The sequence below is a fragment of the Crotalus tigris genome, unplaced genomic scaffold (assembly GCF_016545835.1).
Source record: "Crotalus tigris isolate CLP2741 ecotype Arizona unplaced genomic scaffold, ASM1654583v1 scf7180000017567.3851432, whole genome shotgun sequence".
NCBI classification, from domain to species: Eukaryota; Metazoa; Chordata; class Lepidosauria; order Squamata; family Viperidae; genus Crotalus; species Crotalus tigris.
The window spans coordinates 914680-933171 of NW_024096477.1; the positions used below are offsets into that span (position 1 = coordinate 914680).

At 40.6% G+C, this 18492-nt stretch overlaps 1 protein-coding gene and 1 long non-coding RNA gene across 7 annotated transcripts in view; one reads left to right on the forward strand and one right to left on the reverse strand.

Annotated features, from left to right (window-relative positions):
* The window catches only part of SMOC2 (SPARC related modular calcium binding 2), a 130628-nt gene extending 120261 nt beyond the window's left edge, over window positions 1–10367 (reverse strand). For all 6 annotated transcript variants that reach the window (XR_005557483.1, XM_039349792.1, XM_039349802.1 and 3 more), the window contains exon 1: window positions 9765–10367. Coding sequence is in view for 5 of the 6 variants with exons in the window: in XM_039349792.1 (XP_039205726.1) it covers window positions 9765–9845 (81 nt within the window). In the remaining variant the exon portion in view is untranslated. The remainder of the gene's footprint in view (window positions 1–9764) is intronic.
* On the forward strand, window positions 10362–17708 carry LOC120310897. Its single transcript, XR_005557485.1, has 2 exons — window positions 10362–10663; window positions 17114–17708. It is a non-coding gene; the product is annotated as an uncharacterized LOC120310897 (long non-coding RNA).
* The last annotated feature ends 784 nt before the right edge of the window (window positions 17709–18492 follow it).

Sequence of the window (18492 nt, forward strand, 5' to 3'; positions counted from 1 at the left end):
GTCCCTAAGATTGGAAGGTCTTGATTGTGTTTTGGTTTTCTCTGTTCAACTACAGTGGTCCATCTAAACCGATGTGGAAACCATCCAGGGTATTAAAAGCACATAAGGTAAGTGCTGGGCAAAAAGAAATGAAACAAAAATAAAATGTTACCCTAAATATTCAACATTTGGCAGAAGAATTGGTCTAAAAGAAAGAGGTATTCTTTCATTCTATTGGCTGCCAAACAATATTTTCCCTTTTGCTGGCAGTTGCCAATTGATATTACAGGAAACAAAAACAAAAAAATAAAAAAATAAAAAATTGCATTGGGGTGGGGGGATTTATTGTTGAAAATATCCATTGCCAAATGCAGACTGTTCACTTATCCAGACCATAAGAATATTGGCAGAGCAGCCTGAAATCTTTAGACTTTAGGCAACAAAATGCAATTATGCCCCATGGAGCAGAAACATGAACAACCACACATTAAAATGATAATATTTGCCCCCTTCAAAGAGACCCCAAATCAAACACTTGCCATCTCCTATTACTAAAGGAATAGGGCAGTGCTACATATGAGAAACCTCAATCAGTGTTATATCATTTCTGATTTATCGATTTATTCACCACAGAAAAATAGATTTGGTCCTTTTTCTTCTTCTTTGAGGGACAGAACCATGTGAAGTGGAAATCAGGTTGTAACTAACATGGACACATCTAGTATGGGATTTGAAGAGCGTAATATGCAGCTTTTTCTCAAATACACAGCCATTTAAACAGAAGAAAGCTTTGGGAGAATGAAACCTGTTTGTATGCATAAGATCCTAACTGATAGGTGAAATAATAGGAAAGACTTTCAAACACTCTGAGTCTCTTTCTTTTCACTTTTCACCCTTTTTTTACTTCCCTCTGGTTATCGCTTTTCCCCAGTATAAACTGCCCCATTTCTCTTTAATGATACATCAAAGAGCCATCACATAAAAAGACTAAATTATCTGCATGCAGAAGGCTTTTGGTGCTGTTATATCATGTCCAAGTTGGGTTGGAAAATAAACTTGTTTGAAATCCCAGAGATAGGACTGAAGGAGGTGGAGCAGTTTATTTATTTTTGTGCCTTTATTTCTGGCAATTGCCTGCATTAATCCCTGCAATTTTCTTGGCAGGTTTTTCAGAAGTGCCTCCTTCCCAGCCTTGAGATAGCATGATTGGCTCAAGGTCACCCTGATGGCTTGGTGTGTAATGCAGAATTAGGATTCATAGAGTCCTGGTTTCTTTCTTTTTCTTATAATTTTCATTTTTATTTGTATCTTATAGTTTGATAAACTAATAAAACTTGAAGTCAAGTAATACAGAACTAGAATTTACAGTGTCCTGGTTTCTGGCCTGGTGCCTTAACCACTACACCAAACTGACCCATTTGGTGGAACAAACCTCTTATTCAAGCTATACAACAGCCTTTTATATCCTTACTAGCCTTCTCTGTCTTCTTTATATATTTATTTATATCCTGCCTTTATTATTTTTATAAATAACTCAAGGTGATGAACATACCTAATACTCCTTCGTCCTTCAATTTTCCTCACAACCACAACTTTATCAAATGAGTTGGGCTGACAGAGAGTAAAGGCCCAAAGTCACCAACCTAACTTTATGCTGAAAATATCTTGAACTTCACTTTTTATACTTTTTTAGCCAATGTATACAGTGTTGGTTGATAATCTGTGGAAGCTGAAGTTAACCTAACTGCAAGATATCAAACTAGCAAGGCCATTCCACAAATTCTGACTGAATATTAGAAAAATGTTCTTACGGAAGAATAGCTTGATAGTAGAACCTAGAAACGTTCCGCAAAGCGAGTTCTCCTTTGCTGAATATAGTATAGTCAAAAGTGGAGACTTTGGGGAGGTTGAATAGTTTATCTGGGATGTTTTAAATTGGATTTCTGCACTGAGAGGATGTTGGACTTGATGGTCTAAATGGCCCCTTTAAACTCTGATTCTATCATTCTACACAGAGGTATATGTTTACTCCAAAATAGGTTTACTAATTGTAACAAAGCTTACTCCCACATCACTGAACATAAAAGATGTAATAAACTTGTGGCCAAGCAACTACATATGGGGACAGATGGTCAATCTGGTGTCATTGTGGTAGTACTAGTCCAGTGGCTCAGAAAGTGAAGAATATTCCAAATTTCCAGTTATTTTCCTATATATGCTATTTCTAATCTAGTGACATAAATTTAAGAAAGTAATGCATGATTTAAAGATTGGGAAATAGGCAGGATTAAATACAATGCTCTGTCTACTCTGACCAAGTTAGAGAACTGAGTTGGTAATCAGAGCTTAACAGGTCTCACAACTTCACAAAGGTCATTCCAAATTATCTGAACTCTCAATCAATTTATCATCATACCACTTGAAAAATGGTGATGAGTTGCCATGGCAAGCTGCAAAACATCAGCTACTCACCATCTGGTGTTTATTATGTGCACAAACGTAGAATTTTGGAATGACAGTGATAGCAAATAAATAAAATATGACTATTTGTTATTCTCAAGAGATCTTAATGTTTGCTGGTACTGCTAATAATGCACTTCTGATTATTACTTTTCCCCCCCCATCTCTCTCTCCCTCTTTCCCTCCTTCTCTCCTTCTCCCTTTCACTCCCTCCCCCTGTGCATGTGTTTGTATGATTAATATGTTGGAATCTGAACTGAATAAGGTCAGTCTAATTTCTCCCTATATATACCTAGGATTGTAGACAAGATAGTAGTACCCTATGCTATAACAAAGAACATGCATTAAAAATATCTAGCCATTTATGTCAAGAGTTAGAGACTGTTGATTATTATTTGTTGTTGTTAGTGGCGAAGTCGTGTCCGACCCATCGCGACCTCATGGACAACATTCCTTCAGGCCTTCCTGTCCTCTACCATCTTCTGGAGTCCATTTAAGCTCACGCCTACTGCTTCAGTGACTCCATTCAGCCACCTCGTTCCTGTTGACTATAGCAAATGTTAAAAACCAGTTAAGAAGCAGTTCAAGGCCATAGTCAATGCCATAGCATTCAACTGGTTCTTAACTGACTTTTGTGACTTTCTTACTAAATCCATAAATACATACACATGCAATCAAGCACACATGCTCACAAATAATACTGTATTGAGTAGGGTGAGAGAAAGAGCATAAAAATGAATGGGAAGCTAAAGAATTCAGATTTATCAATATAAAGATTGCTTGTTTGATAAAGGCAAAGTTACCTTCAAATCAAGTGCTATTCTAATGATTTACATGGACATACCTATATCATTTTCTTGATCCCAATAGAGAAATGGTTTGTCTTTGCCTTCTTCCTATTTTTTTTTTTTTTACTTCCAGTCAAGTGTACAAGCCAAGTACTAACAGGATGTGGCTTTCCTTAATCTTTTAGTCACTTTGTGATGAACCTTTTTTTTTTAAAAAAAAAAAGGTATTAACTCTGACTTTTACTGGATCTCCCCAATAACCAGTCTTTGTCAAGATTCTGGTTAATTTATGGTTGCACAAAGAAAGTTTTGGAACTGGACACTTTAACAGTTCTTGATCCTACTTATTTTAAAAGCATTGAAAAGTCATCAACTGAAACTCAATGGACATGGTCGCTTTATAGTTGCTTTAGCTTTAGTTAGCAGTGAGGAGCTAGGCCAGTGATGGCGAACTTTTTAGAGACCGAGTGCCCATTGCAACCCAAAACTCACTTATGAATCATTGGGTGCCGGGTGGGTGTGGCCCATTGGGTGGGCGTGGCTGGGTGGGACTAAAAAGTTCAATCAATCAATTCCAACTTTGCGAGATCTTTTTTTTTCCTGCGAGAAGTTGAAATTGATTGATTGATTGAACCTTTTTTTTTTTGCACATGGCCATGGAGGCCTAAACCAAAAAGGATTTACAAAACCCAGCTGAAAGCCTAGGACTGGGGCAACAGCGTGTATGCCCACAGAGAGGGCTCTGCGTGCCACCTGTGGCACACATGCCATAGGTTCACCACCACGGAGCTAGGCAATCCATCAAAAATATCTTTGCAATTAGCACATCCACCATGCACAAACACCAAAATAGGGTTCAGACAAATCTTCCACAATCCAGCACTCATCTCAACTGCATATCTTAGCATTTTTCAGGTGATGCTCTTCAATTAGTTGGACTCAGTTTTTGCTAGATCAGAGTTGCTGGACTTTCCATATTTGTTAACATTCATTTCTGGGGAACAGATATCTAATATATCTGGAGGGCATCAGATTGGGGAGGGCTGGCATATGTACCCAATAGATATACTTAGTTATTAAATCATCATTACAGACAATACAGAAAGATTGGCCATTATTTCTGGAAAAGCTCAAAAGTGCATCTTTGCTATCTTTATGCGATTCATAGAGAATGAAAATCAAGCGCACTCAACATTAGCCTACTGTACAGTCTAATGTACTTCTATTCTGGGGGGGAAGTATTTATGCTTAACTTTGTGTTACAGAAGGTGGAAGCGAGGACTATAGTAAAACAGGACAAATGACTCTTGAAATGGAGATGAGTACCACCCCCTATAGTTGGTAACAAATCCACAGGGACTCGTTTACCTTTATCCTAGATATCCCAGTGAATATGATTGTCAGAACCCATATCTATAACTATAGGGTCCCTTATTCTTTCCCCCCTTCTCCATTTCTCTCTCTCTCTGCCTTTCTTCCTAACCCGAATCTCACTCTCTTCTCTTCCTGGGTTATGCCATACTCCCAGGGGAGAGGGGGGAAGATTCTTTTGGAAGAAACTGCTTCCACGAGTTCTACTTTCCTGGGATGAGGTTTTGAAATGGGCCCTGACAATGATTCATAACTAGTATACTGACAGTACCAGAACACGCAAATGTTTCAATTATTGCTCAGTTATTAGAAATCATTCATTTTTTTCTAGCAAGTCACTTTTCTACCTTTGACCTCATTTATCAAACAATGATATGACCTACATCCATAGCCAAAATTTATTTTTCTCCCTCTTTTCTGCTTCCCCATCCCCTGGCTACGATCTCCCCTCTAGAAGTAGCTGAATTCCAATCACATTTAGGCAGCTGCAAACCTCTCTGAACCCTTCTGCTAACCTGTAAGATAAAATTACTACTAGTGAAACGTACTGATCCTTTTGTATTACACATACCTTTTTTTGTTAAAATCAAGAAATTTTGTGATAAAGCACAAAAGTATGGCATGAGATATAAATTTAAATTGGAGGAAAAATACTCTATATGACTTAATGTAAAATACTTTAAGCCAAACATTCAAATGTAGTACCCCATGGATGAAAACTTGTCAATGTCTACCTAATTTACTATGATTTGCCCTTGCAGAAATCACATACCATAAAGTTTTTGGAGCTTCTTTAAGGTTGCCAATTGCTAGCTTTTAACCCAAAAATCATTTTCCCATAAAGTCTGCAAAAAGAATGGAACCCCTTCTGAAGAATGTCGGGCATGAATGATCCAGCCATTCTCATTCTGAGTTACACAAAAAATGATTGCCAGATAACATTTATGGTACTGTATAGCAGAAACTCTCATTTACTGAAAGGCTAAGATAAATGTGTCCATTTTGTGAATGTTATAAACAGAATGTCTACAATACCGTTCCTTCTCAGAGTTCCAACTCTTTAAACCTCCAACTCTTAAATAACCCCCAGATTTTAAGGCATTTTATGAGTTTAAAAGTAGTTATTTCAAACTAGCACAAAAGAAGACATTTTGCCCCTGGAATTAATCTATGGTCATCACAAAGTCTGTAGTAAACAGGTTAGTTGTGAAAGTTGATTTGAAAAGGGCATAAAGTTTAACCCAAATCATTTTACTATGCAAATTATTTACTTTACAATCAATAGCTCAGCTGCCTTTTAAATGCATCTTCTCTCTGAATTGTATAGATTGTAACTAAGAAGGACCATTCTTATGGCTTTAATTTAGCCTTTTTACTCATGTGATTGCATGATCAAAGTCCTGTTATTCTATTATCTTGATGCAGCTTATAAAATCACTCCTAATAAAACAAAGAGCAGTCATGTACTGTATTATTACCAGCAGGCTACATTTTGTTGTCAAACAGCCCTCACCAAAAAGTGTGAACTGTCTGAGCTCTCCAGAACTGGTCTGTCCATAACTTCGGGTTTATATCAGGTTTATAATATTTATATTATTTATTATCTTTATGTCAGTAAAGACAATGCTCTTTGCTAACACAGCTCATTTTGTGCAATTAAGGTGTGCTGAAAAAGGTCAAAAAATTGTAGACTTGTAAACTTAATAAGCACCACAAGGATTATCTAGCCCAAGTCCCAATGAGTAAAAGAACCTGAAACTTCACAAGTGATTACTCAATTAAAGTGCAATGATCAATCAGTAATCTAGCATTGTATCAGCATATTGCATTGGTTTACTTTGAAAATTAATGACATAAAACTTTAATTGATTAGACAATGAGAGTCAATACAAAAGAGCATTTTAATTTATGATATTGTACCACAATTCTGATTATATTTTGCTACTGGCTCACAAATCATGATCTGTTGAAAGAAACCCCCCCCCCAAAAAATCAAAAGTATAGATGGGTATGTAAATGTCAATTCACATGCAGCCTACATGGCTGCCTTTTTGAAATCAGCACGGCTGATTATCTTCTTATGGACCAATCATCATCATCTTTCTGCCTAAGCTATAAGCCAGTTGTAACATTCAGACAATACCTCCAGGGATGCTTTCAAGTCATGTCCTAAAGCAGTGGTTCTCAACCTGTGGGTCGGGACCCCATTTGGAGTCGAACGACCATTTCACAGGGGTCGCCAAACAATGCAGTCTGCCATTTTTTCCCCCTTTTCCTTAGCTGTGCTACTCCCTTTTATTCTATCAGCTTTTGAAAGCCGATACAATAGACTCTCTTGAATAGAGTCTAATTCTATTGGCCTTCAAAAACCAATAGGAATTGTCCAGGATGTCTCTGCCCTGCTGAGCCCGCCAAAAGTCCCATTCTGCAAGCAGTGCTGCACCAGTTGAGTAGTCTTCGACTTACAACCGGTTGAGTAGTCTTCGACTTACGACCGATTGGAGGTCACAGCATTAAAAAGGTTGAGAACCACTGTCCTAAAGCTATAAACCTGTAGACAGATGTATTCAATTGATTCCCATTGGAAATCCACTGGATTTAAGCAGCTAAATCAGAAGCAACATACCACTCAGGCTTGCTATACACCTGTTTTTACATTTGTGTAGCTGTACCTCTGTAGTGATTAAAATATACAAGGATACCGGAAGCACATATAACCCATTATAATGGGCCAGAAATGTAACTAAGAGATCCATCGTATCAAGGGGAACACACACACAAACACAAAGAGAGTTATTCTTTTTCCCCCAGCATAAAGATTGAGGAAGGGAAGTCTTCTGTCTCACGGCAGAGGGCAGTGGGAAGGTTTAGGAAAAGAGAGTCAACTAACTTTTCTAAGTATTCTCAGCCAATACTGGAAGAGGGGATATCCTTCTGAACCTTCATGCTGTCTTCTATTGGATATTGTTTGTGTAGAATAACTAGTCAGTGGGTGGCTAAAGGCGTCATGAATAAATGAATGCTCAATAGAATATTTGGTTTTGAACAGTCCAACTAACTTGGGAGTCAAGCTGGAGATAGGACACCCACTGCTCTCTAAAGCAAGAGTATGTTGCTTTAGAGCAGTGTTTCTCAACCTTGACCATTTTAAGGCATGTGGACTTCAACTCCCAGAATTCCACAGCCAGCAATGCTGGCTGTGGAATTCTGGGAGTTGAAGTCCACATGCCTTAAAATGGTCAAGGTTGAGAAACACTGCTTTAGAGAAAGGCTGTCCAGGCAGTTAAAGGAAACCATCACTTTACAAAATATAACTTCTATAACTCTGAGTTTTCCTAGGGAAATGATGGTTGGTCTTTTTATAAAACTAGCCTACCCAAAGCTGTTGCCCATCTACCGTACTGCTACTTCTTGGCAACACAGCAACTGCCTGGAAGTATTTTGAAAGAAATGATTCACAAATCAGAACGATCGGGGTGCTTCTAAGCATTCCTACTAAGAGAGAAAGGTAACTGAAACGACTAAGAAGAACTGGGTTTCTGCCCACGGTTTCAGTGAATCCTCAGTGCATCAATGGGATAATGAATATCCATTCCACCCACCAAAACAAGTTCAAACACCTGATGAATTGATAGCTCAGGAAATACAATAATCATTTGGTGCTATGTGAAGCGTATTGGAAATGACTCAAAGAAAGTTAATCATGGGTTAGACATTAGATCAGGGGTTCTCAACCTTGGCAACTTTAAGACTTGTGGACTTCAACTCCCAGAATTCCTCAGCCAGCAAAGCTGGCTGAGGAATTCTGGGAGTTGAAGTCCACAAGTCTTAAAGTTGCCAAGGTTGAGAACCCCTGCATTAGATTCATTCATTCATTAGGCTTAATGCTTAAAAGTTCTTTGAGTTTCAAAAGAGCATAGATAAGCACAGCCAGGTTCCTTTGCACCGTGCCCAGTGGTTACGTGCGACGCTGGATCTTTATCAAGCCTATTCAGCACCAGTTTGCGTCCTATTCACTTTCCTTTTTTTAAAAAAAATAAAAAAATAAGCAGGGAGCATCTACCTAGAAAGTGAAAGCGAATCCCATTCACTGGAGTGGACTCGATCGCCAAGCAACAGGATTTCAAGTTACTCCTTCGCAGTAAATTGCCCTAAAATCTTGGAACATTTAATCGCATTCCAACTCATTGCGTTTTTAGGATCAGTGTTTCAGACTCTTAAATCTGTAGTTCACTCTGTCCCCTTTTCAAAAGGCTATTAGTTTGCAATTCCCCGAGGATTTCCAGCAAGCTGCCAAACCCAAACCACTTAACCACTTTCCTTGCACTTGTACTTAGTCCAAGCGCTTTCAGTAGAACCAAACTGGATTAAATAAATCCTAAATGCAGCACTGACGTGTCTTTAACCTGAACGCGAACTCAATAAGCTGCATTGCTCTCAATTACTTTACGATACCTGGCAGAGGATACCCATAGGCACAGATGTTTACTCAGTATTAATTCATCTTATTAATGCCCCTTCGATCTCTCCCGATACTCCCAGCAGAACTGATGTAAATAGCAGCGCCCATTAGGCACAGGGAAATCGATGCCCAGTCATGTTTCCTTGGTTGTGGGAAGATGACTATGAAAAATCCGCGGGGACTACCAAACTAACTTCAAACAAGCACGTCTGTGCGCACACGATTCCTTAAGGATGATGCCCACTTTAAGATTTCTTCTAATAAAATATATACATTATCAAACGAAGGCTACCAGTCCTAGGGGCAGTGAGGAGAAGATAGAGATCTACAAGCCACGATTGCTGGTTTCACCTTTTTAAAGGGAGGGGGTTAGGTTTAGCGTTAAGCACCGGAGCCCTATTTTTTTTTTTTTTTTTTTTGCTTTAAAAACAATCCTCAAGTGAGGATTTCAGCCAATACGCGAGAGAGGGAAAGAATACATGGAAGAAACGGGGCAGACTTTGGGCACCGAGACCAGCGAAGCCGCAGCTTCCCGACTGCAGGGCAGCTTTCCCGCTTGGGCAAACGGGTTCAGCGAAGGGGTGGGAAGCCGGTGGCCAGCGCGGGGCGAGAGACGGCGGGAGGGTTTTGCTGCCCCGGCGCGGCGACGAGAGGGAAGAGAAGGAAGCAGCCCGGAGGTTCCCCAGCCAGCCTGGCTGCCTTACCGTCAGCGCTGAAAATTTCTGAGCCGGCGCCAGGAGAGCCAGCTCCGGCAGCAACAGCCACAGCGGGAGCAGCAGCAGCATCTTCAGCTAACAAGCGGCAGAGCTCTCCTTGAACCGCCCTCGCCGGCTTTTCAGCTCTGCCCAGGCTCGCCCTTCCTCGGTTAGGTTGGGGGGGGGGCGGAAGCTCTCGCCGCTGCTCTTCGCCTTCCCGCTGACGGTTCGCGCTCGGGCTCTGCCGCTTTGCAGAGGGGGGGGGAGCGATTCGGTCTCTCCGGAGTTGCTCCCTGGCTCCGGCCGGCCGCTGCTGTGCGGCTCCTGACCTTTCGGGGGAAGCTGCAGCTGGGTTCAGCTCTGCTGTCTCTAGCGGCGACGGGCGAGCGGGGTTCCCCTCCCTCGGCTTGGTAGAACTGCCGTCTGATGTTCGTCCCGGGAGCGAGATCAGAGAGCTTCCCGGCTCTCTCTGCCTTCGGCTTTCCTTCTAGGCAGCCGCGCGGCTCTGAACTCGGTAGGAATCGGGACTGATTTGAAGGAGGTGTTGGAGAGATGGATAGGTGCAGAAGCCCCAAAGGCACCACACCCCTTCTCTCTCTCTCTCTCTCTCTCTCTCTCTCTCGCCCCCCCCCCCCAAGCCTCCACTTTCTCCGCCCAGACCTGCAGCCTCTGCCTTGATTAATTGATTCACCCCAGCCGCGTCTCCTCCGTCAACCCCTGTTTGAAGTTCCAAACCGCTTTATTATTTATCGGCCACCTAACCGAGAGAGACAGGGGAAACCCAGAAGCCTGGCCGAATTGCGGTCGCCCTTCCTTGGCGATTGGCCTTCTTGCAAAGTGTTGGCAAGAAGGCAACCTGCGCAGACAAGGGACCCTAAACCTCGGCCTGTTGGTGAGGTGCGCTGCAGGTTAGATTGGTCGGGGCCTAAAAGGTTGAGCGGTGGGGGGGGGAGGCGCTCGGGCCAGTATTTCTGGGCGCTGTTTGCTGTCCAGCTCCGGTGACATTAGGGAAGGTTGCGCCGTTAACTCTGGTCTCTAAAGAGAAGCGAGGAGATTCAGAGCATGTGTGCCTGACGCAGGAGACTAACGCCCGCCCTTCATACTCAGCATTGCTGGAATATTTCAGCCATCGTTAGGCTGGCACAAAACTGAAGCCTTTTAATAGGTAAAAGTAAAAAAAAAGAACGAACTGCTGCCACGATCCGTTCTGCAGAGTTTACAAGAGGTGGGAAGGTGTAATACTTACAGGATGCCCTCACCCCAGCCTTGCTTCTAGATTATTTGTTGAACCTAACTTCGTAAGGAAGAAATCATGATCTTCCCAAGATATTGCTCGACAGGTCACTTTGGCATCTCTGCATCCTTTTCTCCTAAAGCAGTGGTTCTCAACCTTTTTAATGCCCCGACCCCCAACCGGTCGTAAGTCGAGGACTACTCAACTGGTGCAGCACAGTTTGCAGAATGGGACTTTTGGCAGGCTCAGCAGGGTAGAGACAGCCTGGACAATTCCTATTGGCTTTTGAAAGCCAATAGAATTGGACTCTATTCAAGAGAGTCTATTCTATTGGCTTTCAAAAGCCAATAGAATAAAAGGGAGTAGCACAGCTAAGGAAAAGGGGAAAAAATGGCAGACTGCATTGTCTTGCGACCCCCGTGAAATGGTTGTTCGACCCCAAATGGGGTCCCGACCCACAGGTTGAGAACCACTGTCCTAAAGGGATGTGTATGAGAAAGGGAGGGAAGTCAAGTCGGCTCCTTAACTTCAAATGGGTGGTTAGACAGAGATAACCATCCTTCATTCTGATATCTCTGTGTTCATGTTTATTTATGTTTCTTGGACATATTTAATTTGAACCTGAAAGTTAGAAGAGAATTGTGAACAACACCAGGTTTATTTGGATTTCTGCCATTTGGATAAAATATACATGGAAAGAAAACTGGTGTCATGGGTGAAAGAGATGGGTTTTCAGAAGAGACATTAGTAACTTCCATCCCTCTGTGTGTGTGTGTGTGTGTGTGTGTGTGTGTGTGTTTGTGTGTGTTGATTTAAAACACATTAAACAAAATCACCTGTCTATCTGCAGCAGCTGGCAAAATATGAAGAGGGAGAAAGAGATAAAGAAATATTAAAGAAAGGAGAGAATTTCAGAAAGAAAAAAACAGTGGGCTTTTGTTCACTGATTGATGCCCAGTGGCCCAGCTACTGAAGGCGTTAGGGCCTGTCCTTCACTAACATCTGGGCAATGAAAAAATGTGTTGATTTAAGAACAATAATTTTACTCCTGGTTACATATGGAGTGCAGAATGAAAAGAATGAGGAACTGTGCTTATAAATAAGAGCTCAAGATTATTCTGTTGTAGATCTTGTCATTTAGTTAATACCCATCCTTAGTTTGATGTTCATTTTCTGTGATCTCATGCAGTTAAACTAACAGTGGGATTATATGCTCCTTTTATGCATATACTTGGTGCATAGTTGCATACAGAAAACTAGCTTACATTCAAGATATCCTTTTCACCAGAAGTCTATGCCTCCTCCTAAAACAGGAAACTCTGTTTACCTATCTATCTCCTTGCACGTGCTACTTCTGGTCCTCTGAAGGTGATAGAGAAGATCAAGCAGAAAGCAGAAATGTAACACTTTGGGAGCATCTTCTCATGGCAGTGACCAAAAAGACAGGCCTGAGAGAGGCACATCTTGAAACCGTCGTATCTATGCATTATTTCTAAGATTGGATGATTTTTTTTAGATGTCAGGTAGATCATATATATATATATATAATTGCATTTATAAAAACTGAGTTCCCCATTCCCAGCTGATAAGCTGATATATATATATCACCTGACCCAGAATCCAATGAAGGGAAGACTAGTGGTATTGCACATATAGATAAGTGGTGCAAAAAGGGAAAAAGGATCACCGGAGCACAATCTACTCAATTAGGTCCAGTGACGAGATCGAAGAGCCGGGCGCAGACCCTAGCTGACCTATAAAGGGACTTCCTCACTTCCTAGCATTTTAAGCCCTGATGATGCCAGCAGGTGCCGGCGAAAGCTTGGCGTTTTTAATTAAACTTTTTATAGTTTTAACTTCCCTGGTGCTCACTTTTATTTCGAACATGGATATACCCAGGGTTCATATTTTTAACGTTATTACCAATATACCGTATATGCCGGCGTATAAGGCGACTTCCGCAAGCATTAAAATCGGTGCCAAAGACGGGGGTCGTCTTATACACCGAGTCATCTTATACACCGGAAATACTGGTAGTTTTTGGTTTATAAGACGACGTTCTAGGAATGCGACTCGGCGCCAAAGACGGGGGTTGTCTTATACGCCGGGTCGCCTAATACGCCAGCATATACGGTATATATATATATATATCACAAAGATTTAAACAAAACACGAGCACCAGGAAGAATTCAATACTGGAAAAAATTTAATAAATACCAAACTACCAACATCATCAGGGTTCAGTGTTAGTCAATGTGAGAAACCTATATAGGATTAATCAGCGCTTGCATCCGGCTCCTGGACCTTGTTACCGGTCCCAGCTGATTGGGCTGTATTCTGAAAGTATCCACAGCACCAATATCCACCCTCTCCCTGCTTTTCTTTCTTGCACATGCATCACTGCCCATCCCCTCATCACATTGCTTCTAGGAGCACGAAACTGAAAACACCAGCCTGAAGATGATGAATGAGACTTCGTCGAAATGTCGCCATGACACTTCCAATTTTACGCAGGAGAAAACCTGAATAACCAAAGACCTACATACAAACACCCGCGAAAACCTCAGAAAATACACACACACACACACACACATATACATATATGTATATATGTATATATCAGCTTATCAGCTGGGAATGGGGAACTCAGTCTTTATAATGCAATTGTCTTGATCTGATACATCCAACAGAGAAAATATACCTGGCTAACAGGATATATAGTATTTGGCATGCTAGTTTCAAAGCTTTTGCTGCCATCCTTGAAATAAAAGCATTGTTTTATGCTTATATATTCTTGAAAGGGAATAGCATATTGAGTCTATCTGTCCTGGCAGATGGGGAGGGCATGAGTACGTGTATAGCATTCTTTATGTCTTCCTTTTTCTGATTGCTTATGTGTGTGTGTGTGTGTCTGTGTGTGTCTGTGTGTATACAGCATTTCTTTACTTCTTCTTCATGGTTGAGTAACCAATAGAAACAAAAAAAAAAGAGCCTTGATTGATTGCATCCTGCAGACTGTCATCCAGTGAATGATCTTCTAAGCTGCAGCTGCAGCATCCTCAAAAGAAAGAAGCTGAAAGAGACACCCTGGAACTTTTTCCCCACAGGCAGTGGCCTAGTTTAACACTGCAGGTGATAGTGACTCTTGTTCTAGCTTTGTGAGAGAAAGAGAGAATAGCTTCACTCAGCCGTGCCATCTCTTAGCTATCACTTGCTAATCGAAAAAGCCCTCAAGCATTCATACTGCATGTGTTCCAACTAGTCAAATCAGCCTTCCCCAAAATGTGTTGGCAATATAAGTCCCACAATTCCCAACCAACATGGCCTTTGATGTCATTTAAATATGGGTAACCTGCAGATCGGTATCTTTATAATGCCCTTTTTTGAGATGGGCAAAAGGAACCATCATTTGCCTGGTTTAAGCTACTGTTTTGTTTTCTGGTTTTTGAAAAATCTTCAACCAGTCTTAGCACAGATTATAACTTTATTTTACCAGTGTTACACACAATACTGACATTTTTACTGTTACCCACTGTTATCACAAGCTTTGTTTCCCTCTTGATCAGTGGTTCTCAACCTTTTTAATGCCGCGACCCCCCAACCGGTCGTAAGTCGAGGACTACTCAACCGGTCGTAAGTCAAGGACTACTCAACCGGTCGTAAGTTGAGGACTACTCAATTGGTGCAGCACCGTTTGCAAAATGGGACTTTTGGCGGGCTCAGCAGGGCAGAGACAGCCTGGACAATTCCTATTGGCTTTTGAAAACCAATAGAATTAGACTCTATTCAAGAGAGTCTATTCTATTGGCTTTCAAAAGCCAATAGAATAAGGAAAAGGGGCAAACTATAATTTTACTATTTTTGCTTAGACTTTTTGCATTTATTGTATGCTTTGTGTGAGAAGCTGACATGGAATAATCTGTAAGACTTTTTATATAGCAGTCACAGACATTTATTATTCCTATGTTGAACCCCCTCAACCCCCAAACTTCTGCCTCAGTGATTGGAAGAATCCATTCAACATAGACAGCAGAAAGTCTGAACCAGAGTGTTCTCAGTTCTGTTTGTGTTTCTGGGTCTTTTTTTTTCAAAAGCCACATGTCTGAGCATCTTTGAGAAAAAGCAGGTTACTTCCTTGATGTATCTACTTAGCCAGGGGACCAGAGGACTAAATTTTTTAAAACTCTCTACTGATATGACATTTTGATGCCCATAATCCTTAATTAACTGGGATATATAGAAATTACTCCAATCTATCTCCAATCTGGGGGTAGAGAAAAGATGAGGAAAGAAAATTGACATACATTTTACTGCCCGCAGATCTATCTTTGTCACATCTCAGCAACAAGGCCAGATAGCGGTGCTGTCTTAAACTTTGGGTTACAGGGGTGTTTCAGTACAGTGATTGGTAGATTCCTGATAGCCACCCACCTAGTATCACCTATTTAAGGAAAAAGAAACCACCCACCTCTTCCTTTCTCCTTCCACTCAATCCTAATCAACTTTAATCAAGCAAAGAGGGACCTCTTGCTCAACCCCATACCACACGCATGTATGTATTTGTGTGCCTGTTTGTCACACATGCTTCCCTATTTTAGATTTTCTCAATACACCCATACAAACACATACACTATTCGCATATCTCAAGTGGGATTCTAGATGGACAAGTCTACCAGTCTTCTGAGAGTCTAATATTTCCATATGTCCAGCTAAAGCCAAAATAACACCATGGAGGCCCAGTGCTCAGTAACTGGATAGGGAAAGGGCATTTCTGCAGCAAATTTCTCCAGCCAATTAGAGTTGAGTAGATCACCATCCTTGAATGCATCATTAAAGTTTCACTCTTAAGGATCCTTAGATTGTGGTGCTTTGGTGTTTCCTTACTGACATTGCCTCCATCTCATTCCTAGACAACTGAAACAATCTAGTCATTCTTGGTTGGCAGTGGTGTTTTCTTTTCTTTTTTTTCCAGAATAAAACTTCCTGTGTCAACAATCTAAGGATGGTGATCTACTCAACTCTAATTGGCTGGAGAAATTTGCTGCAGAAATGCCCTTTCCCTATCCAGTTACTGAGCACTGGGCCTCCATGGTGTTATTTTGGCTTTAGCTGGACATATGGAAATATTAGACTCTCAGAAGACTGGTAGACTTGTCCATCTAGAATCCCACTTGAGATATGCGAATAGTGTATGTGTTTGTATGGGTGTATTGAGAAAATCTAAAATAGGGAAGCATGTGTGACAAACAGGCACACAAATACATACATGCGTGTGGTATGGGGTTGAGCAAGAGGTCCCTCTTTGCTTGATTAAAGTTGATTAGGATTGAGTGGAAGGAGAAAGGAAGAGGGAAAAAAGACCCAGAAACACAAACAGAACTGAGAACACTCTGGTTCAGACTTTCTGCTGTCTATGTTGAATGGATTCTTCCAATCACTGAGGCAGAAGTTTGGGGGTTGAGGGGGTTCAACATAGGAATAATAAATGTCTGTGACTGCTATATAAAAAGTCTTACAGATTATTCCATGTCAGCTTCTCACACAAAGCATACAATAAATGCAAAAAGTCTAAGCAAAAATAGTAAAATTATAGTTTGCCCCTTCAATTCTGCCTTATCAGATGCTAATGATAGTGGTGGGTGGTTTCTTTTTCCTTAAATAGGTGATACTAGGTGGGTGGCTATCAGGAATCTACCAATCACTGTACTGAAACACCCCTGTAACCCAAAGTTTAAGACAGCACCGCTATCTGGCCTTGTTGCTGAGATGTGACAAAGATAGATCTGCGGGCAGTAAAATGTATGTCAATTTTCTTTCCTCATCTTTTCTCTACCCCCAGATTGGAGATAGATTGGAGTAATTTCTATATATCCCAGTTAATTAAGGATTATGGGCATCAAAATGTCATATCAGTAGAGAGTTTTAAAAAATTTAGTCCTCTGGTCCCCTGGCTAAGTAGATACATCAAGGAAGTAACCTGCTTTTTCTCAAAGATGCTCAGACATGTGGGATATCTCCTGAGTTCTGAACAAAAGATAAATGAGTGGGAGGAATCTGGAGGGGTTTTTTTTTGGGGGGGGGAATCTGTATTTTTAATTAATTCTTGATTCACATTGGCTTGTAGGATTTCTTTATTGCTCCTGGCAGACTGAAGATGGCTCCATAAAAAGTGGAACTGATGACTGTGGCAAAGAACAAAGACCTGGTGGATAGACCACCTCTTCAAACTTGTCTGGACAAGGAGAGGGCTTGAGATTGCCCACAAGTGCTCCAAACAACTGCTTTTGCTCCTTGTGAGGAGACCAAAAGATGGAAGTCTCCAGAGGGTTTAATGCTCTGGGAGACAAGGGAATAGCTATCTTGTTCAAACTGCACTTGGCACTTTTGAAAGAACCCATATTTTCTTTTCTAAACACTTTTGGAAATTGCTTGTTAATTGCTTTTCAGTTATTGGGAGATTTTGTACTGACAAGTTTGAAAGCAGCAAGTGAGTTTCCCTTCTATCCTTAGCAAACTGAAGTTTTAACCACAGGTTTAAGTACTTACATTTTTCTAATAAACAACAAAAAACTGATTAAAACTTTGATGTTAAAAGGTTACAAATGGACTGGGGGCCAACAAAATTTGAAATAAGATTTTCGAATTAATCCTTAATCCTTCCCATGGGAAGAAGCTTTTGTTTTGAATTTTGTTTAAAAAATAAAATTTAAAAAATGAGACACTAGAGCAGACATGTCAAACTTGTGACATCACGTGACACCGTGCAACGTATTGGAGCTTTTTTTCCATTGCCGGCAATGGGGTGGGCGCCATTTCCTGGTGATGTGTCCAGCCCGTGGGCTGGCAGTTTGACACCCCTGACTAGAGGAAACTAAAAATTATAATGAAAAGAACACATTAGCTCGATCCTACAATTACAGAATGGAGCAAATTATTGTAACATTGAACATCTTAAAGTGTATTTTTGAAAAAGAAAAAAAAAGATCTCTGAAATTGGTATTAATATTGTATCTAAATACTGTATATTAATACAGTATATTAATACTGTATCTAAAAGATTTTATGGAAGAGAAAAAAACCAAGACTGAGTTGAAAGTGGATTTACAAATGACAGGCTACAATAATTACATGGAAAAAGATGTTACACTGGATACACAAAGAAGACCGGCTGATGTTTTAATAATTAAAAGGGATATAGAAACAATAATGGTGGAGATGATAGAGGACAGGAAGACCTGGAGGAATGTTGTCCATGGGGTCGCGATGGGTTGGACACGACTTCGCAATTAACAACAACAACAAAAACAATAAATCAAAATATATTGAATTTATAGAAGATGCTTATTAGAGTTTTGAGGAATTGTGTGACAAGGGACAAAAATGAAAATAAATTAAGTTTTATGACATTATAGAACTTAATGTTCTATAACATTAAGTTCAATTGTTAGAGGTAAAAAGGAAGGAATTAGAATAGTTAGAGGTAAAAGAAAGGAATATAAAGTT